The sequence below is a fragment of the Saccostrea cucullata genome, unplaced genomic scaffold (genome assembly GCF_032062105.1).
Source record: "Saccostrea cucullata isolate Sc308-1 unplaced genomic scaffold, CSIRO_AGI_Scuc_v1 ctg1126, whole genome shotgun sequence".
Lineage (NCBI taxonomy): Eukaryota > Metazoa > Mollusca > Bivalvia > Ostreida > Ostreidae > Saccostrea > Saccostrea cuccullata.
In genome coordinates, this window is record NW_026923405.1 from 144,782 (window position 1) to 167,790 (window position 23,009).

At 35.7% G+C, this 23,009-nt stretch overlaps 1 protein-coding gene across 2 annotated transcripts; it reads right to left on the reverse strand.

Annotated features, from left to right (window-relative positions):
• Positions 1 to 8,864: 8,864 nt before the first annotated feature.
• On the reverse strand, positions 8,865 to 17,963 carry LOC134263913 (ubiquinone/menaquinone biosynthesis C-methyltransferase UbiE-like). 2 transcript variants are annotated; one of them, XM_062746268.1, is made up of 4 exons: positions 17,910 to 17,963; positions 15,873 to 16,025; positions 9,752 to 9,979; positions 8,865 to 9,463 (listed from the first exon to the last, which is right to left on the reverse strand). In XM_062746268.1, the coding sequence occupies exons 2-4, from the start codon at positions 15,987 to 15,989 to the stop codon at positions 8,978 to 8,980; spliced, it is 831 nt and encodes a 276-aa protein (XP_062602252.1). In that variant the 5' UTR covers positions 15,990 to 16,025; positions 17,910 to 17,963; the 3' UTR covers positions 8,865 to 8,977. The 2 variants fall into 2 exon arrangements, with proteins under 2 accessions (XP_062602252.1, XP_062602253.1); XM_062746269.1 differs by lacking the exon at positions 17,910 to 17,963 and adding an exon at positions 17,663 to 17,767.
• Positions 17,964 to 23,009: the final 5,046 nt, after the last annotated feature.

Below are 23,009 nucleotides of genomic sequence, written 5' to 3' on the forward strand. Positions count from 1 at the left end.
TTTAATTCGCATTAGTTTGCTTCGAATTAGCTGTCGTGTGAACGCAATTTAATTCGCATTATTTTAATTCGCATTAGTTTACTTCGCATTAATTTACTGCGAATTAAACTCTCCGTGTGAACAGGGCATTAGATGTGAATTTAGCGCCCTTCAAAACTGCCGTGGTTAATAGATGTAAGAGCCGTTTGTGACGTCAAATGTCGTTAAATGACGTTGCAAAGTTAAATAACGCAAACAAACATTGCGAGGAAAAAAGTGACAAATTAATTCTTAATGCACATTACGTTAATTTTTACGTTAATTTTTCAGGGTTATAGTTTTTCATTAAATTGAAATAAAACATTTTACATTTTGGTGTTCCTAGAGTATTGAAAATGCATGTAGTTCTTACTGTGTATTCTAACGCACGGTGACAAGGTTTCGCGTGTGTTATAGAAATTTGAACGTCGTGTATTTCTAATGGATTTCATAAGGAAAATTACACTGAATGTAAATATAAGTCCTTGTTGCGACACTGCTGAGCTTAGTAGCTATAATGAACACCCAATCACTCCCCTTTAAAATCAACTAGTTGCTGACATGACCAGGAGAGAAGAAGAATATATATCATATTCTAGTTACAACTCTAGTTAGGTATTGAAAGAGTGGTAATCAGAACGCCTTTTGTTTTGATTTTAAAAAAGACTTCAAAAACGCACTGTTCTTTAAAACTCCATCCATACACTTATTGTAAACAATACATTCTTAATCCGTCAGTTAATGTTCGTCTTTCTTTTCTTTCGAAAAATGTCTAACACAGACGAAAAAACGACGAACATTGATTGGCGGTCATAATTGATTAATTATTTTCAAAAAACTAAATCTTGTTTTTTCAATTGGCTACTTGTGTTTAGAAAAAATGTTATGACAAAAGTCCCTGAAACCGTTTGTTTGTTGTAAAATTAAGGTCCCTCTAGAGAATTTTTCACTAATATGGAGTCACCCTACATTGATGCTGGAGGAATGGAAATTAAAACTTCGCTCGGCACTCGGCACCTTTAAACCTGCGAGAGATTTCTCACATGCTAGCATCTATTCGACACAGGACATCGGTGTATTTGGTCCCATTCGAATAGCCTTTCTCAATGTCACGCCGTAGGATTCGAATCCGCGACGATTGCGCCACGTAGGCGACATAACTGTAGCTCAATAAAGATACAAAATCTGACTTATCAATAATAGGTTAAGAATTCCGATAAGAATATTGTGCAGCAGTTACAAGTTAACACACATAGATAAAGTCCTTTGTAAATATTTTTCAGGAGGAACAATAAATCACATTAGGGTAAAATAAAAAATAATGTCCATCAAATTAATTTTTTTTTTTGAAAAATAGTCAAATACCCATAACCATTTCTTTCATTTACATCATTATTCAGTGCATGCATTGTAGTTAAAATTCCTAAAGTGGCAATAGAATAGCCCATAGTAAAAAAGAGTTTCAAGATTTTTTCAGCCACGAATTTTATTTCGTTCCCACGAATTTTATTTCGTGGCCACGAATTTTATTTCGTGGTCACGAATTTTATTTCGTTCCCACAAAATTTAATTGTTCTAATGGTTTATCACTGGATTAAAAACAACATTTTAACGAAGCCCGGAATACCATAGAACTAGATACTAGTATGTGCTCCCAGGGCAGTACGTATTTGTATACTGGACATCCTGTATTTTCGGCCTTAAACCAATTGACCCTCACTAGTTCAGTAATGTTGATATAAGACATATCGGTCAATTCAATGGTCGCCTCACTTCACTCTATTTTTCTTTTGCAAATCTTAATGGAATACTTACGTGACTTACACTAACTCCAGCTTATTTTGTCCTCTCAATACGAAAAATAAAGACGTAATTTCTCTACGGTTGATATACACTTTATATACAGACCTCGTTTGCATTGTTACATAATATGCAACTTATTGCTGCATAACATTTATCCTCTCATTGTCAATGGTCCTGAGAAAACATGTTGAAATGTCGACTTGGGACGCCTAGTAGCTGCAGAAACTTTACATGATTTAATTATTTGGTCTATGGTCAAAGATTATACATAACACCAGTTTCTGCAGATAGACCCCTGTCATAGCGAGGATGAATAATATTTTGACTAAACCAATTATTAGGCAATCATTTAATATCATTTTGAGAACAGAGAGCTCACGGTGAGTGAGTGTGGTCAACAAAGAACCATAACTGGCTAAATCGATGTGTAGCGGTAATGAGTTGTTTTGGGCTGATTCAATATGTAGCGGTAATGAGTTGTTTTTAGTCGGAAAAATCAGGCACGTAGCATCGTTTTTGAAAGTGGGGGGCCAACCAGAGAAAAAAAATTTACTTACCTGAAAAAGTTGACAAGCAAAAAAAAAACAAGATTTGTTTGTGAAACACTATGCGCCCGGCGGCACAAAGTTCGAAAAAAGCTTTTTTAAGCATAAAGGTCAAGGTCACAAGGTCATTGACCTTGGTATCATTTGAAAGAACCTGATTATTGGAGTATGCATACTCAATATGAATGCTCTATCTCTCATAGTTCAAAAGTTAAAGTTAAAGTTCAAAAAAGCTTTATTTAGTAGCATATAGGTCACAGTCAAGGTCACAAGGTCAATGACCTTGGTGTCATTCAAAAGAACTTAATAAGCGAAGTAAGTATATACCAAATATGAAGTCTCTATTTTTCAAGGTTCAAAAGTTATGGCGAAGGTTAAAGTTTGAAGACAAAAAGCGATTTTTAGCATGTAGGTCACAGTAAAGGTCACAATTCATTGACATTGGTATCATTGGAAAGAATTTTATTAGTGGAGTATCCATACTAAATCTAAGTCTCTATCTTTCATGGTTCAAAAGTTACAGCGAAGGTTAAAGTTTGCAGAAAAAATATATTTTAAGCATATAGGTCACAGTCAAGGTCACAACGTCATTGCCCTTGGTGTCATTTGAAAGAGCTTAATTAGAAGAGTATGCCTACCAAATATGAAGTCCCTATCTTTCATGGTTCAAAGGTTATGGAGAAGGTTAAAGTTTGCAGACAAACAGACAGACAGACAGAACAAACAAACAGACAGACAACACAAAAACAATATACGCCCCGTATCTATCGATCCGGGCGCATAAAAAAGAAGGAAATAGCCCAAACTCGAAAATCCTATTTCGTGGGGGTGGGAGGAGTGGGGGTAGTGGCTAACTTTTTTTCAAGGCCAACTTCCTTTCACTTACATTTTTTCCATACAACACTACATATCCTTATTATCATAATACTATGGTAAGAAGTGGGGGGGGGGGCAACCAACCAATCAATAGTAATTTTGGGAAAAAAGTGTGAGGGGGGCTGCCCCCCCCCTGTTGCCACGTCCCTGAAAATGTAGCGGTAATAATCGGTCGAAAATATGGAAGAATGTAGCGGTAATGAGTTGAAAATTTTGGCAATGTAGCGGTAATGTTGACCTCCCGAATTTACTTCTCACAGGCACCTATCCCACCTTTGGCGTTTCCAAGGGTCCGGGTTTTCTTCGTTCTTCTTTTTATTTTAATTTTTCATTATTTAAAGAATTAATGAGAACAATCATTGACCGGGATCTTTACATTTTCATCACGATTAAATTTATGAAGATAAAGAGAATTTTTCAAGCTCAAAGGTCCATTTAACAATACAAAATAGGATCAGAGCAAACACGAAACTCCAAAACATTAGAGGAGGGATCAGGTGCCCATGGAGGCGTGAGCATATCGGTAACACTCGCTGTGTGCTCCTTGTCATGATCGGAAAATAACGGCAAATCCGTCAAAAATTCTGTATGTGTATAATGGTTTAACAATTAATATGAATCAAAGTACTGTGAGTACTGAAAGACGGTGGCATGAATGATTTTGTTTGTTTAACGTCCCTTTTGAAAATAAATTTTGAGCGGCGAGGGCTATTTTTCTGGCTAGCAATTACTGCGACACGGGATCTAAATAAAGGGGGTGTCCCGCAGTGGGAGTCGAATCCGCAACGTAAGGATTGATTCCTTCAGGTCCGCATCGTCTCAAGCCACGGTCCGGAGTCCGCATATAGCTCTCTCCTACCCGTGGCTGCTTGATCACAAAAAGTATCAGTCTTGAATATTTACGCCTCTCTATTGTGACGTCAAATTCAGTCAGTGGCAAGTTTTTGTTTCCATCGCAATTGAAATCAACAACTGACGTCAACAGTATACAAGAAATATTTCCTATACTGTGATTGGACATTGAAAGGTCGCGATAAAGTTCATCATCCGACTATGCTTTACTCGCATTGGTCAATTTTTTAATGAGCTACGAAAAATTATCTACTCGTTCAACCACGGCCAGAATGGAAGAGAATCGTACATTTAGGCCGTGGTTTGCGAAGACGTCAGGTCCGTGATTCCAGTGCAAACCCGCTACGTCAAATGGCGACTGGCATTAAATAAGATAAAATGTTGTAATAATTTGTAAAACTGTAAATTTGGAGAGAAAAACAGAAGTTTTTAGTTTAGAGATATCATCTGGCCGAATACTTAAACGTAGTATTTGTTTTACTACAGCTAATTAAGAAATAAACAACGTTATTTAGTGAACATGGCGTTATGAATTGCAATTGCTTGCAGAGCTATTGTTGTTCATAATGCCATGTTCACTAAATAATCGTTGTTTATTACTTATATTTGCATTCTTTGATGTTGTCAAGAATATCAGAGGAAATCCTGGCTTACATATGGATGTGGCTTGTTGTCTTCAGTAATGAAAAACACACGGCTATAAAATTAGTATATCTGATCACTGCACCTTTTCTCTAATAATCACAAACAATTTATAGAGTATTTGCCTCTTAAACACAGTTATCTGGATACAAGCTGCGCCGTCGTCACATCCCATCTAATTTTTGTTTTGATTCAGTTGTGACGTCATCGATCAACGTGATTGAAACCCTCTGACAAAAATCAATAATTTAACCTTATGTTGAAAAAAGAGAATGCTTTAATAATGATCATAACTCCAAAATGCTTTTCTATGATTTTTAAAGGTTTTTCTATTTATTTTTAAGAGCTGAGATCGTTCTTGAAATAGACATATACTTCTCTTTCTGAATGTGTCATTACCCAAGTGTGAAGAGTTATCGTTCTTTGTACAAATATGCAAAAATATGATAAGAAAAAAATAAAAATATGGTGTTGTCTTCAATTTTTAAAAAGTTTTATATTACAATTAAATACATTGACCAAAATTAAATTTTTAAAGATATCAATCAGCAATTTTGAATTGTTCTGAATTTCTTTTTTTTCCAAAAAATATTATTAAAAACTTATATTTATTCCTTTTACGAAACATTTTATATATATACTTCTCAACTCTTTATATAACTGTAGTAGAGCTTTATCTACATGACTGTGATAGAGCAAATGCACTCATAGCAGGAGCAATTGCGTCTATAGTGCTATGAACGCAGTTGATGGCTACATGTTCATAGTGGGAGTGAGCAATGGATATGCAAATATTTAGGTGTGGAAGAATGAATCATACTGTACAGTCTCTCAAAACTTGTCTCATCGAAACAATCGATACAAAATTTTCTAATGGACAAACAAGTTCAGCTTTTTTTGATTGAGAAGAATACCCACATTAACGAAAGATTATTTAATCGGGGTTAAACTCACTGTAAGAAAAAAAAACAACATTTGATTGATTGTTTGCATGGTGTTTTACGTCCAATTCGACAATTCTTCACTCATATAGAGATATTACCATACACGGGTGAAGGGCTTCAAATTTAGACCTTAAAACTTGACACTCTGATTTTTTAATCAAACTCTACAGCATCATTTTTTTTCAACACTTCTCGGAGTTTTGATACCAGAAACAGCTGCCTTTTTAACAAAAAAATGAAAGTCGTCAATTTATATATCTTGGTCATTGCAATCTGGAATTAAAAAACATTTTGATTGTACACTCGAGTACTCCAAGAATGATGTTTAAAAGATGCGTGAATTTTTGATTGACAATTTCAATGTATCCGATAATCTGTTGGAATTTTCATGGGTACTAATTGCGCCCCATTATAAGAAGACCCAATGTCACCTCTTCGGCTACCAAACCCGTGCCTGCTGCCACGTCTAAGATTTGAATCGTATCTTTGTTGCTTGGAAAGCTTCGGTCAGCGGCCTCAGCTGCGTATAGCGGTCCATTGTACCTACCAGGCTGCAGGTGCTTAAAAGATAGAGAACCTTGATATAATCTGTTTTAAGGAGAACACACCTATTTTTTCTTACATAAATTTAGAATGCTACTTAAGGAGGTACGGTCCTGAGCTTTTGAGCAGATTTTGGTCTGGACCTTTATTTCTAAAAATCTGCATCATTTTTAAATTCTAAGATTGAATCTGGATTATACAATGCAAATTGAACTATATTCAAGGAAAGAACCGTGATTAAATTCCATTTAAGTAGGATTAAGCCAGGAACTATTTTTGTGGCGGAAGGTTTTTTTAGAAGAAAATGATCAATATTTCCCTTTTGAAATATAGATACAGTAATGTTAATTTTAGATTCCTATTTTCCATGCTGGTTGCACACAAAGCTGTTTTTTGCAGTGAAATGTGTTATGCTAGTTCTGAAATATCTTTTAAATTATTTCTTATGAATTCTTTCAGCGAATTGTCACAAATATAGTAAATATATACTGAAAGTCCAGAAAAATTGATCCAAAATTGACACGTTTTTAGTAATATCTAAAAATTAAATTCATATACCCCCACCTTTGATGTTCTTTTCTGTTTAAGGTATCACACCGGTAATTGACCAATCAAAATGAACTTAGTCAAATGTAGGTCCATACATATAAAATTATTTTTCTTTTCTTTTGAGGCGTTTTTCTATTTTCTTCCAAGCCATTTTTACAACTTTGGTACCTGTGCCAAGTAAATTTTATGTACTTTGTGAATAAATAAAGGTTTTTGACAGGAACTATTTTTTTCAGGGCATAGGAGGCTACTTCCTGTGATGCACTCGAGGTGTTTATAAACAAAGTGAAAACACATGGATTTGAGGGTAGCCCTGTTTGCAGATGGAAAAAGTCCGAAAATGCCGTGTGGGTACCCTGTTTTTTGGTGTCAGCTAATGTGACAGGTAATGTTTAACACCTCCTGCTAAATATTTTTTCATGTAAACAAATACCTGATTTTTAACGATTTTTTATGCTATATAGAATTATATAGTGAAAACAATTACCGGTGTGATACCTTAAATTCAGCAAAAGTTGAAGACTTTAAAGAATTTTCTTGCTTATTAAATTTTCAATGCCAGAAAACTCACATTTTGTGAGTGCAGAAAGGTCAAATAATTGATTCTGAAAAGCAATTACTTCAAATTGCTTCGCATTGCTTAGCAAAAAACTTTTACCAAATTACATTATTGGATTCAAATGTCTCAAATTGGTTGTAAATTTAATATATTTATGATCTTTGGCTAATATGACTTTACCAATAGAAAATCTACAAACAATTTTTTTTCACTGTGGAACAATAAAATTCATTTCTAAGAAATTTGTTAATGTATAGTTACCATTTCGTAATCTTCCCAGTTGTTGTAGTAGTCGATGATTTGTTTATTTAGACCGCCAGAGAAAACTCGGGCGTTGGCTTCAAACGCCTTTCTGTCTTCATGGTCCATATTCTGGAATTTTTCATATAATTTTGAAAATGGTCAAATAAACGGTAACTTTTTTACATTAACAAATTTCTTAGAAATGAATTTTATTGTTCCACGGTGAAAAATCAATAGATACATGTTAAATGAGAAATACTTCATACCATATACTATTCGCCGCTTTCCGCAACCTTTCCTAAATTGTTAATGACTTCTATCATCCTAGAGATTTTAGGATATAATGTTAGGTGAACTTATTTTTTTAAAAAAAGCAATCATTATTTCCCACTTTTAAGTGTTCTGTATTTACTACATGCCTTATGGATATTTCTGTCTTCGTTTATCATACGCTGAGATTGTCTATTATATTTATTTTCAAATTATATGAAAAAAGTCATACAAACCTACCTCAAATACCCCTTACACTATTCGACTTCCTGACAAAAGTGATGCTATCATCCAAATACATAGAATTGTTTGGGCATTTACATGTTTGTGTCTACATGCTTCCTTCCGATAAACAACTATATAGGGATTTTTCTTGTCGTTTTTTAGGGGTGGTGTTACATATTAAAGATCTAGCACTGCATCCATTTTTTAATTCATTTCAAGTCTCATGAATTCTTGTCTGCAGTGTCTTTAATATCAGATTGATGAATTCTTCTGTCGTCATCTGAAACCATGTAAAACTTCCCTAGTAAGCACATCATTCTTGCCCTCGACAGTTACGCTTCCAGAAATGCAATCTAGTCTTTTCAGTTACAAGTAGTTTTATCTAAGTAGATCAAATAAATTTATAAAAATTTGCTTTGAAGATGAAGAAAATTCAATGTTCAGAGTTATTTGTAATAGAAAAATTAATTACTAGTATGGTATTCCCATTTTTATAGATACCTTATTTGCTTTGTACTGTTGTTCAAGCATTCATCAGACTGAAATTTTAAACCATTGTTTTTTTTAAGTTTATGTACCCCACGCTTCCACATTGCTTGCTACTCGTACTAAATGGCAATATTATGCAACAATAATACCCCAGATTCCTTTCACCTTTTACCAGTGTTTGTGAAAATCGCTGCCATCATCAAGAAATACACTGTAAACCTGTAAATGTCTTTTGAATACACGCATCCGAACAGTATGTCCTTATCATGTAAAAAAAATTACACGTTTTTATAATTCAAAGCTGAAATCAATAATGTGTTTTTTATTATACAATATACCCATTTATAAAAATTCAAGAGGATCTTACAGTGCATGCTCATCGACAAACTATATAGCTCAACTACATAACCATTTAACATTTATTTTTGGGCGGCAAGAATTTGCAATGCCCCGAATATGTGAATTTTCTCGTGAGTGTCATAAAAGTCACGCAGAGTTCCTTCCTCCTTCATTTTCTGCACCCTCTGCACCATGTCTTGAATTTCGGTCTCAGAGCACGTGTCCCAAAATGACAAATCCTTCCTCCAATCTTCTTGTAACGGTCCCTCCAAGTTATCGTGTCCGGGGTGATAATCTGTTGTTAACGTGTTGAGAGCCGCCTTCAGTGTAAACCCAGCCTCGTTCAACATGTCTTTCATCTGCTTATGATAGGGGAATTTCTTGGCGTATTGTTTCAATGGTCCTGGAACCAAATGAGCAAACCAGTGGGCCTCTACTTGCTCAGGAGTTACAGTGGTAACGGTCAACACACCTCTTGGTTTTAAAACTCGATAATCTTCTTTCAACGTTTTAGCTATGTTTGGATACGATTTTCCATCAGGATTTATCTCTAAATGATGAAGTACCTAATATAATATTAGGAAAAAAAAGTATTTTTTTAATAATGGAGAATATATTGACGTGTTGAGGATTATTCAGTTTATAATGCTGATGACTTTTGTATTGCTGAGATAAACGACGAAAGACTTGGAAAAGATTTCAATGAGTGATAACATAATTCCAAATACGGTATCTCGAAGAAAAATATGAAATAGCTTCAATTTTTTAGGAAAATATTGAGCAGTATGTTAAGAATGCCTAAGAAGTTCATTTAAGGAACAAATACAAGAATAAGAAAAACTATTTTTAAGTACCATATTCATCATAACGCTGTCAAAAGAATTATCTTCAAAAGGAATATTCGGAAGCACTCCTGTTTTGAAGCTAAGCTTGGTCTTCAGATTTGGGGACTGTAGTTTCTCTCTGGCCACGCTAAGCATCCCGTCACTGGCGTCAACAAGAGTAAAACTGCGGGGTTCGTGGTCCAGGAAATATCTCGCGTAGTTTCCTGTCCCACAGCCAGCGTCAAGAATATCCATGTCCTGTAAAATGAGAAAAAATTAGGAAATTAAACGAGACTTACCTTGGTAAAGGCGAAGTTTGATTCCAATTATTGGAGTAAATAAAAGGCACTGTAGAGATAAGGTGAATAGTACTGCGCAGCCGCCAAGTCATTGCTTCAAAGCTAAAATTTTTTGGGTTGATCGATTTGCAACAAAACATCAAACCCAAATTCATTTCACTAATAATTTCAAATAATACATTCACCACCTGCAGGGTGGGAGGGAGGCACCTTATCTCTACAGTGCCTTTTACTTACTCCAATAATTGGAATCAAACTTCGCCTTTACCAAGGTAAGTCTCGTTTAATTTCCTAATTATTTTTCGTAAACGTCACTTCCGAGATAATGTGAATCTTTAAAGCACAAAACAAAAAATTTTTTAAACTGAAATCAAATTCTTTATTTTAATTTTAAAACAGCATTTGCATATTTATCATCATTCAGCACAGGTTTGTCATAAAACTTTCTTAAGGTTTCGACATTAGACCAGCCTACTTTGGACAAAATATCATCGACAGGAACAAAGTTCTCTTTTGCTTTAGATGCTGATGCAGATCTAACACTATGAGCCTTAAAAATAGTAGTATCAACACCTGCAGAACACATCACTGTTCTTATCCAACGGGCAACAGTATCTCTTGATACTTCCTTGTGTGGTTGTACATAACTGATAAAAAGTGAATCACACTTATTTCTAATTCTTGCAGTCCTTGATAAGTATTCACATAAAACAATATATACACAAAGCCTCCTATCTGGAGGATATGATTTCAAAACCAAGTCAGACATACTACTGTTTGGTCTACATGTTTTCAATAAATCACTAAAAGTAAAAACAAAGCTATTTTTTCTTCTCGTCATATTACTAAGTTTCATGCATGAAATAGTTTGTACTCGACTTGCACAAATTAAACTAATTAACATAACTAACTTCAGTGTCAAATCTTTCAAACTTATTTTACAGGTGACAATTTTCTCAAATACTTGATAACAATAGATGCATCCCAAGTATGTACACATCGGGATTTTGATGGTCTCAAATTAAAAACACCCTTCATAAATCGTATAACAAGTGGATGACATCCAACAGTAAACCCATCAAAAATCAGTCCAACAGAAGATAAAGCCCCTCGGGCAGTATTAATAGCACTATACCCTAAACCTAAGCTAAAAAGATGTGCTAAAAATTCAATAACAGTTTCTATAGTTGTACAAAATGGATCAATCGATTTTTCACTACAGTACTGAAACCATCTCGTATAAAATGTTTTATATTGTTTCTTGGTTCCCGACTTCCATGATGCCAAAAGGATCGAGGCTGCTTGATGAGAAATTCCTCGTTTTTGGTACTGCAACCGGACAATCGACATGCCATCAGCACTAACGAGTCTTTCAGAGGATGCTGCACATCTGTGCCTGGAAGTGTCAACAGATTGTCCATCACAGGTAAAATCACCGGATGATCCACCAGTTTTTCTAACACACGATTGAACCATGGCTGCGTTGGCCACACTGGAGCCACCAGTACACACTCTGCTTGGTCCTGACAAATCTTCCTCACCACACGTCCAATCAGGCTGAAAGGAGGATTAAGATAACCATAAATGTTTGCCCATGAAAAACTAAATGCATTAACATAACGGGCATCTGGATCTGGATGCCAAGAACAATATACATCAATTTGCTTATTCATCCTTGTAGCAAACAAATCAATTTCAGGTTGTTCCCATCTTAAAACAATTTTATGGAACACAGATTTGTTCAACATCCATTCTATTTGATCATCAAATTTGCGCGACATCATATCTGCTATCAAATTATCTTTACCAGGAATGTGCCATGCACTTAACCACAGATCCCTACTCATACTCCATAGCCAAATTTCTTTTGCAAGTTTATCACATTTTTTAGAACTAATACCACCCATGTTATTGATGTAGGAAATAGCTGTGGTATTGTCCATAAATAATTTGACATTTTTATTTGTTACATCAGAACAAAAGCACTTTAACCCAAAAAAGCAGGCTAATAATTCCAAGTAATTGATATGATTTTCAGATTCATCTGTTGTCCATCTACCCCCTGATTTCAATTCATTCATAACAGCACCCCATCCAAGATGAGAAGCATCAGAAGTTATTGTAAGATCATAGGGTTCATGCAAAATTCTTCTTACTGATGAAGAAATATTAGAAATCCACCAATCTAATTCTAATTTCATTTCTTTTGTTATAATCATGAAAGCATCATAGTCATGTTGTGATTGTACAAGTGCATCAGTTTTTGCTCTTTCCATATCACGATAAAACAGCTGACCAAATTCTACGGCTGAAAAACTAGCCTCGACCAGTCCAATGACCTTTGCAACTTCTCTAATTTTTTCTCTTGATTTTGTTTGTAATTTTTTACATGCCTCTAAAATAGATTCCTTTCTTTCTTCAGTAAGATAAACTATCATCAATTCAGAATCAATAACATTTCCTAAGAAAATGATTTTTGTGCTAGGTGTGAGAACAGACTTCTCATAATTGACTACAAACCCTAAACTCTCTACTAGGGCTAAAGTTTCAGAAACATGATCTAAACACTCTTTAATACAATTGCCAATCAGTAACGAGTCATCAATATACCCAATAATGACATGTCCTAATCTTCTAAGTGTTGCAAAAACAGGCTTCAGTAGTTTTGTAAAGAGTCTAGGTGCACTAGCTAACCCTTGAGCGAGACAAGTATACTGATAAATCTTATTTTTCCATATGAATCTAAGAAACTTTCTATGTTCCTCTGCCACACTGACACTATAGTATGCATTGCTAAAGTCAACACTAGCAAAATAACAACCTTGAGTCACCAAATCAAGAGCACTCTCAAAAGTATCCATTTTAAAATGGTGATACACAATGTTTTTGTTAAATTCTTTCAGGTTCAAAATGACTCTATAACTACCATTCTTTTTAGGTCTAGTGAAAACAGTGGAAATGAAACCATCACTAAGGTCTACATTTTTAGACAATTCTTCAGTTACATTCATATCTAATAAAGATTTAATTTCTTTGTCAATCACACATGATTCAGCTGAACTAAAACGTGGCTCAAAAGGTTTTGAATTTTGTACAGGAATTTTATCATCTTTAAATTCCAAGTGACAACCTTTCACAATATCTAATACCGTATAATCCCTATTAACCGCCCCTACCCCTATAAGCGCCCCCCCCCCCCCTGGGTCTTTTTCAATTGTCAGGAAATAAGGGCCCCCTGTACAGTGATCAAAATCATCCAGAATCGTATCAAAAGTCCGCCATAATGAAGAAAGTGAAAATGAAACTTTGTTATTAGGTAACTCATACATCAAATATTCTTGAAAGTAAAAGATTTTTAGAACGACCTAATCATGTATTTCTGAAAGTGAAAGTTAAAAATACAAGTACAAAATTTCTTCTCCTTGTCGATTCCCTAATTTCGAAGTGGGAAAATGAGTCATATAGCATATTGTAATTTAAAGGAAGGATAGACAGTTTTTAGTGGTTCTCTGTTACTTGTTTTTTTTTTTCAAAAGATTTCTTGAAGTTAAAATATGACATTCAAAATTTTAACTAGAATATAAAAATAACTGCCCCCTTTCCGCAATTTTGTAAGCGCCCGGGGCGGTTAATAGGGATTATACGGTATACTTTTATCTGATGTTAACTCTTTCCATTCAGAAATGAAATTTTTAGTACACCTGCTCTAAATTCACATACCTTTTCAACTACTTCTGGAGGCGACTCTGCAAGCCTCTTCGCTGGTAGTTTTTTGAATCAGATGAGAAGGATGCAGCATTCGAGTAGGATCCACGACCCCTTGCAGCTCCTCGGAAAAAGCGTCCACGTGATCGTCCTCTCATAAAGCGACCACGGAAGCTCCCTCTATATCCGATACCAATTTTGTTGCTGATTTTGGAACAATCTGTGATGTCTTTTACAGTTTTAGGGACATCGTCACCAAACAAATAGTCTGTATACTTTAAATTATGACTACAAAGGTGAGTATATTCACCCTTCATATCAGGTTTCATAAATTCTCTACGCAACATACACAACTGTCTGTTAGCATGCCCCAGCAATGCCAATGATTCCATAGCATTTCCCAAAAGGTCCAAAATCTCGGGAATGTCACACTTACCGAGCAAATAAGTCATTTTAGTGAGTGCACAAGCACCCTTGATCAACGAAGTCTGAACATTTTGCATCTTCTTATCGGAAGATTTTGTAGTTGGGCTCAAAAAATTCCAAACCATTTGGTTAGTTTTCACAGTCACTAATGCTGAACAGTTTTCAGGACGATTTGTCGTTTTTAGAAGCTCATTATATCGTTCTTCCTCGATTCCCTCTCGGAACCAGTCTGTCACGAGATTAGCTAGTTCATCATCAATCGGTTTATCACAAGTCTCTTTAACTTTAAGTTTCTTACCGGCATTGACGTACTTGTTTTCCGTATCAGTCAGAATCTCGTCTAATGCGCGCTTCCTCGAAGCCGCTTCACCGGAAGTACCCGGTTCGTCCGGGGTATCGTCCTGATGATCTTCATATTCTTGGTAATCATAATCATACAGATGTTCAAGCTCTGTCATACGATCGTCTTGTTTCTTTTGATTCTCTTGAATCGCTTTTAATATGTTGAGAATCTCATTCTCGTTATTTGGCGCGGAACTATCATGTTCTCCGCCATGACCACGAGAACACGTGGAAGTGCCAGTCGAAGTCGACGAACTCGACGACGAACGTAAGTTAGACGGTGTCTTCTCCGAAGACGATGATTTGTTCGGGGCTTTTTTCTTTCCCTTGACCGGTGCTTTATCATCGTCAGGGATAGGAACGTCCGCCATGACGCACGTGGTTTGAACTTTCAAAACCGATGAAAAAATATCTGACCACGTCAGACAAAATCGCCCCCGAATACTGATCTGACCACGTCAGAAACGATAATGAACTCTGATAAAGTTCTAAGAATATATTGATCTCGTCAATATGTAAAAATATATCAACAATGATCGAGCAAGTAAGACCACGTCTACTCGCTCCGGCTACTTGCAGTTCAATGACTTGGCGGCTGCGTAGTACTATTCACATTACCTCGGAAGTGACGTTTACGAAAAATAATTATACGTTTATTACATACAACATAGTCGCCAATGTGGCGTATAGTGGTTAGAGCTTCGGATGAGACTGTATAAACCGAGGTCCAATGTCGCAGTAGGTGCTGGCACGAAAAAAAGATCCCTCCCTGTTCAATACCCCTTATAGCCAAGTAAAAGACAAAATTTGCAGCTCTCCACCGGCATATGGTGGCGTCTCCATATGAGTGAAAAATTCTCGAGAGGGACGTTAAACAATATACAATCAATCAATCATACAACATAATCCATGACTTCAAATTACTCCTTATTATTTGCAGTCACTATTTGGCGCTGAGCGTTTGCTGAAGCGGTCGTGTAAAATCGATGTTCTAAAAAGAGGGACCTGTCGTTTTTTCGAAAGTAAATGATAAGCAACTTTATATATTAAATATGAAAAACATGTATATTTTTACAGATTCACTTTATGGAAGTAAATATATTATGTATCTCGTAATTTATAATGGGAAAGAACATTCTGATTAACAATCTTTTTATGTTTAGAAAACCTTTAATTCTGAATAACTTCTCCCACCTCAATCCCCATAAACCAACACTTAATCTTATATGTATAGAGCAGCCCGGTCCTCCGGGCTGCAATAAAGTCTGCAAAATTGTAAACAGGAATTGAGTTAAGCCATTCTTTTCATATGTTCGTTTTGAAGGTGTATATATAAACATTACAAAACTTCCAATGCAAATCTATTCATTATATCTTACACGAATACTCTTTCCAGTAAAATTCTCCATCAGGGATTTGTGAACGTAGGCGTCCGCTGCTCTTCTCCTCTTGTCGTACGTCTTACAAACCTCATTGTAGTCTGTTATATTGCTCATTGTCAGAACTAATGAATGACTCGTGGACTAATATCCCTAAAAATTAAAAGAAAGATGAGATCAGTAAATATTCCAAAGCATCTTAAAATTGACAAGGTTTAATTTTGACTCAAGTTTTGAGGACTTTTGAACTCATGCAAATCTCCTACATGTACGAGGGTTGATCCAAAAGTAATGTCACAACTTTGATAAAATTGCTATCAATCGACGTAAAACAACAAAATTATATGTGATGGAAGTTTTATTCATTTCAAATCAGACCTGAAAAAAATCAAAGGAATATGATGTATCCTTTCCAAAATATCGGATTTTAAACAATGTGCGTTTATGGTAGTCGCCGCACATAAATATAACGTCATATGACGGATACATGCCGTCATACTTTTAAGCGTTTCCCCTTCGTTTCATTAAAATATTTGTGATTCGCAAACGCTTTCACCAATTTCACTTTCTTTAAGAATTCTTGGTACACTCACTCTTTTCATAAATAAGCCGTATTTGTGATTCGCAAACGCTTTCACCAATTTCACTTTCTTTAAGAATTCTTGGTACACTCACTCTTTTCATAAATAAGCCGTCTGTCAAATTGTTTGAACAGTAGCATAAGACAAAATTAAAATTTCACATGCATGTTACTATATCAGTCTGTCTTTTTTGACAACGTCAGACACCATTGAACGTTTCCGTCCGATCTCCTATCTTTCGGTCTTCTTGTCCTCTGCTGATCATTCAATGACCCATCACCCGCCCAAAATTGCTGAAACCATCTATAAATAAGTATCTTACATTCTTTATTCTGTGAGTCTGATTAATTAACGTAACTGTCGCTAGTGATGATTCCCATATTTTGAAGCAAAAATGCAGTACAACTCGTCGATCCGTTTTTTCCGATTTCGACAATTCCTTAATTCAATTCAACAGAGTAAAACATCAATGTTTATGATCACAAATACCAATGCTGCCATTTAATTTTCAATTAAAGACTAGAAAACGACGTGAATTGTCTCTTTTAAAAAATTGGGAGATAATGTGTATTATTAGAATCTTTATAATGTGTTTGTTCTTTTCATTCTAAGAAAAATACACTTTAAAACGTGACGTTCGGTTGTGACGCGGCGACACCCCCTATATGCTCTATGTTTTAAACACTTATAAAATAAATTCAAATAAACATTATTACATGCAAAGAAAAATTTAAAAGTTAATAAGATTTATATTTGTGCATATTTTGGTATATTGTATTTAAATTGATAATATGACGCAAAATATGAAAGATATGGACACTGTGACATTACTTTTGGATCAACCCTCGTATATGTGAATACGTTTTAAAAGAGAACTACACCGATCAGTACATGTACAGATGTTTATGTATTTGTATTGAAAATGGGTTACTAGTATAGATCTTTAACCCATCTTTTCATTAAAGCCTTAATTATCCTGTTATCATTGACTTCTAATTCATATATCTATTCAGAGTAAGTCAACAAAGAAAGGGAAACGCCTTTTCTTCATAATATTATATGAGACATCATTTTGTTACTTTTAAATATATATACTTTCACTTTCCAGCTCATGACCTACTTTTAAAAGCAAGCATCTATCTGTTAATTACTTCACGTGCTAAAGATTTTAATTTTACAATTCTAATCTACATGATTGTACATATTTACCAATTGTTCTAATAATTTATCACTGGATTAAAAACGATATTTTAACGAAGCCTGGAGATACCACAGAACTAGATATAAGCTCCCAGGGCAATGTGTATTTGTACACTGGACATCGTGTATTTTCGGCCTTAAACCAATTGACCCTCACTAGGCTAGTTCAATTCTGTTGATCTAAGATATTTCGGTCAATTCAATGGTCGTCTCACTTCACTCTATTTTCTTTTGCAAATCTTAATAGAATACTTACGTGACTTGCACTAACTCCAGCTAATATTATGTAACCTCAACACGAATAATAAAGACGTGATTTCTCTACAGTTGATATAAATTGTAGAGACCTTGTTTGCATACATAATGTGCAACTTATTGCTGCATAACATTTATCCTCTCACTGTCAATGCGTTGAAATGTCGACTCGGGACGCCTAGTAGCTGCAGAAATTTTACAGCGTCATGATTTTATAATTTGGTCTATGGTCAAAGATTATACATAAAACCAGTTTCTGCAGATAGACCCCTGTCATAGCGAGGATGAATAATATTTTGACTAAACCAATTATTAAGCTATCATTTAATATCATTTTGAGAAAAGAAAGCTCACGGTGAGTGAATGTGGTCATTTCCTGCAAGCTTCTCGCGAACAATATCTGATGGTTTAAGTTTCCTGCAAGCTTTTCGCGAACAATATCTGATGGTTTAAGTTTCCTGCAAGCTTTTCGCGAACAATATCTGATGGTTAAAGTTTCCTGCAAGCTTCTTGCAAACAATATCTGATGGTCAAAGTTTCCTGCAAGCTTCTTGCGAACAATATCTGATGGTTTAAGTTTCCTGCAAGCTTTCTGCGAAGAGACAAGTTTCTGCGAATTTGCAGCAAGCTTGCAGCAAAAAGCCACAATGTTCGCAGAAAGGTTGCAGCTAGCTGCGAACATGATTTTTTTTCTTCCTGCAAACAAATTTGTTTGTCGCAGACTTGCGGCAAATTTGCAGCAGGTCTGCAGCAAACATAACTGTTCTGTAAGGACAACATAGAACCATACCTGGCTAAATCGATATGTAGCGGTACCTAATGAGTTGTTTTGGGCTGATTCAATATGTAGCTATGGAATCTATATTTTACATCCGACCCTCATCTAGGAAAGACAACTCTTTAATTTATGATTTAATTCAAAAAGTCTTTAAATGAAGCTTGAAAATTAAATCTTTTCATGCAACAATTTTCATTATACGCCTCTCAATGTGCTTCAAGGTTCTTTGAACTTCCTAGAAAGGTCTAATTAAGAGTAGAAATTTTTATCCCGAAAAAGCATTTTTAGATACCAATGTTTATTAACATGATATGAAATTAGAAGTGATTTATGGAGCTTTGCAAAGAACCTTGAAGCACATTGAGAGGCATGTAATGAAAATTATTGCATGAAAATATTTAATTTTTAAGCTTTATTTTAAGACTTTTTGAATTAAATTAAAGAGTTGTCCTTCCTGGCTGAGGGTCGGAGTCCCTAAACGCGATAATCTATGTTTCACAACCGTAAACTATACTTAACACCGAAAACTATCATTTGCGATTGCAAAACATAGATTATCTGATAAATACAGTTTCACGATTTGTAAACTATGGTTTACAAACCGTTAACTATAGTTAACGATCTGATAAATATAGTTTCACGATTTGTGAAACTATGATTAACAACTCTTAACTATAGTTTACGATTGTAAACTATAGTTTACAAACGTGAATCTATGTTTATCAACAAAATCTATTGTTAACGCTTGTTACAGACAGATAAACTTAGATTATCATTCGTAAACTATAGTTAACAACCGTTAAATATAGTTTTACAGATGAAAACTATACTTAACGAATCGTTAACTATAATTCACGGTTTGTAAACTATAGTTTACAGTCGATAAAACTAGTTTATCAAATGTGAAACTAGGTTTGTCTCATTTTTGTGAATTTGGCGTGCGATAATTATCTGATAAATACAGTTTCACGATTTGTAAATTATGGTTTACAACTCTTAACTATAGTTAACGATCGTAAACTATAGTTTACAGACGTGAATCTATGTTTATCAACAAAATCTATTGTTTACGTTTTATTACAGACAGATAAACTTATACTAGCATTCGTAAACTATAGTTAACAACCGTTAAATATAGTTTTACAGATGAAAACTATACTTAACGAATCGTTAGCTATAGTTCACGGTTTGTAAACTATAGTTTACAGTCGACAAACCTAGTTTATCAAATGTGAAACTAGGTTTGTCTTATTTTTGTGAATTTGGCGTGCCATAATTATCTGATAAATACAGTTTCACGATTTGTAAATTATGGTTTACAACTCTTAACTATAGTTAACGATCGTAAACTATAGTTTACAAACGTGAATCTATGTTTATCAACAAAATATATTGTTTACGTTTTATTACAGACAGATAAACTTATACTAGCATTCGTAAACTATAGTTAACAACCGTTAAATATAGTTTTACAGATGAAAACTATACTTAACGAATCGTTAGCTATAGTTCACGGTTTGTAAACTATAGTTTACAGTCGACAAACCTAGTTTATCAAATGTGAAACTAGGTTTGTCTCATATTTTGTGAATTTGGCGTGCCATAATTATCTGATAAATACAGTTTCACGATTTGTAAATTATGGTTTACAACTCTTAACTATAGTTAACGATCGTAAACTATAGTTTACAGACGTGAATCTATGTTTATCAACAAAATCTATTGTTTACGTTTTATTACAGACAGATAAACTTATATTAGCATTCGTAAACTATAGTTAACAACCGTTAAATATAGTTTTACAGATGAAAACTATACTTAACGAATCGTTAACTATAGTTTACAATTTGTAAACTATAGTTTACAGTCGATAAACCTAGTTTATCAATTGTGAAACTAGGTTTAGCTCATTTTTGTGAATTTGGCGTGCCATATGTAGCAGTAATGAGTTGTTTTTGGTCGGAAAAATCAGGCACGTAGCATCGTTTTTGAAAGGGGGGGGCAACCAGAGAAAAAAAAATTACTTACCTGAAAAGTTGACAAGTAAAAAAAAAAAGGAAATAGCCCAAACTCGAAAATCCTATTTCCTGGGGGGCGGAGGGTAGTGGCTAACTTTTTCTCAAGGCCATCTTCCTTTCTCTTACATTTTTTTCCATACAACACTACATATCCTTGATATCATTATTGTTGGCATCCTTCTGTCTCAGGAGACAATGGAGATCGTGCCAAGGATCAGGATCAGTCTGTGGTCGAGTGACAGCGCCGACTGTGGCTGTAAAGTCCGATTTTGAAGCGGCATGCTTTGTTGCAGTTCGCACAGATGAATTGCTCGCTTGGCTGTACCGGGACTGAAGCTACTCTTTGTCGTCTGCGCTGTCTTCTCTCATCCCAGTGTTCTTCCCTCCTCTTTTCACTGAGTTGGAGGCCTGCCTTGACAGCATGCCTCCATCGATTTCGGTCAGCAGCCACTGCTTCCCAACACGCCGGGTCGATGTCTCCGGCCCTCATGTCACGTTTTAGGACATCCTTGTAGCGAAGAACAGGCCTTCCTGTAGGTCTTGATCCAGTTGCCAGCTCTCCGTACAGCACGTCCTTCGGTATATGGCCGTTGTCCATGCGGCTTACGTGACCAAGCCATCTCAATGGGCCTCTGGCTAAGCAAGGCAAACAAACTGGGTAACCCTGACTGTCTCAATACGTCCTTGTTGGTGACATGATCCTGCCAGCTGATGCCTAAAATTCTTCTGAGGCAACGCATGTGGAAGGTACGTGTTGAATCGACGCTTTTGGCGAGAGTACAGGGTCCAGGCTTCGCTGCCGTACAGGAGCGTGCTGAGTACGCAGGCCTTGTATACCACTATCCTGGTGTTTGTTGTCAGCATGGCGTTGTCCCATATACGTTTTCCCAGCCGAGCCATTACTGATGCTGCTCTTCCAATGCGTTTATTTAGCTCTGTATCCAAGGACAGGTTACTTGATATGGTGGACTCAAGGTAGGTGAATGAATCCAGAACTTCAAGGATATGTTCGTCGATGGAGATTTTGGGAGTGCAGCAGACGTCCTGGCCCATAATGTTGGTCTTTTTGAAGCTGATGGTGAGAGCAAACTCATCGCATGCATTAGAAAAGCGGTCGATGAGTCGTTGTAGTGCCTGCTCTGTGTGTGCAGTCAAGGCGGCATCATCAGCTTCAAAGAGCATCTCTCTGATTAGGACCTTGCGTACTTTGGTTTTTGCTCGGAGACGCGCAAGGTTGAAGAGGCTTCCGTCACTTCTGGTGTGAAGATACACGCCGTCATCTGATTGATCAAATGCGTATGACAGCAGCAGGGAAAAGAATATGCCAAAAAGCGTTGGGGCTAGTACGCATCCTTGTTTACGCCGCTTTTGATGGGGAAGGGATCTGAGGATAAACCATCATACTGGACGGTGCCTTGCATGTCTTCATAAAAAGACGAGATTATCCTCAGGAGCTTTGGAGGGCATCCAATCCTCTGTAGCAGGGTAAAGAGACCTTGCCTACTGACCAGGTCAAATGCCTTGGTATAATGATATCATTATACTATGGTAAGAAGGGGGGGCAACCAACCTTTCAATAGGCATTTTCAATAGTAAAGGTAATGTTGGGAAAAAAGTGGGGGGCAGGCCCCCCTGTTGCTACGTCCCTGAAAATGTAGCGGTAATGATCGGTCGAAAATCTGAAAGAATGTAGCGGTAATGAGTTGAAAATTTTAGCAATGTAGCGGTAATGTTGACCTCCCGAATTTACTTCTCACAGGCACCTATCCCACCTTTGGCGTTTCCAAGGGTCCGTGATTTCTTTGTTCTTCTTTTTATTTTAAGAAGATTGGCGAACAAGGCGGGCAGAATGCCTATAGCGTCAGATATTAAGAAATCATATTCAGTATGTGAATTGAGTATTTAAATTAACTTCTTATTATTGAAATTATCTTTCATAAAATTATTAGATGGTATTCGTGGGATTCGAACCCTAGCAATAAAAATCGGAAGTATCAATAGCATACTGTTTTGAGACTAACGCGTTAACCACTATGCTGCACGACTCATATATGGCAAGCCCTTTTACTATTTATTCGTAAAATAAATTTTTCTTTCAAAATGAGAGATATCTCTCTAGCATAGAGAGATATCTCTTTAGCTTATGGAGATATCTCTTTAGCTTATAGAGATATCTCTTTGACTAATAGAGATATCTTAATACTTTAGAGAGATATCTCTTTCAACAAAAGAGATATCTCTTTTTGAAAGAGAGATATCTCTTTTAGTAAGAGAGATATCTTTATAAGCTAGAGAGATATCTCTT

What these genes read in the sequence shown, in the direction of transcription:
- LOC134263913 (XM_062746268.1), bottom strand. Translation starts at nt 15,989, where the DNA reads ATGAGCAATATAACAGACTACAATGAGGTTTGTAAGACGTACGACAAG. An exon ending in TTACTGGAAAGAGTATTCGT is followed by an intron (nt 9,980 to 15,872) that starts GTAAGATATAAT and finishes CTCATTTTACAG; the next exon opens with GACATGGATATTCTTGACGC. An exon ending in ACAGCGTTATGATGAATATG is followed by an intron (nt 9,464 to 9,751) that starts GTACTTAAAAAT and finishes ATATTATATTAG; the next exon opens with GTACTTCATCATTTAGAGAT.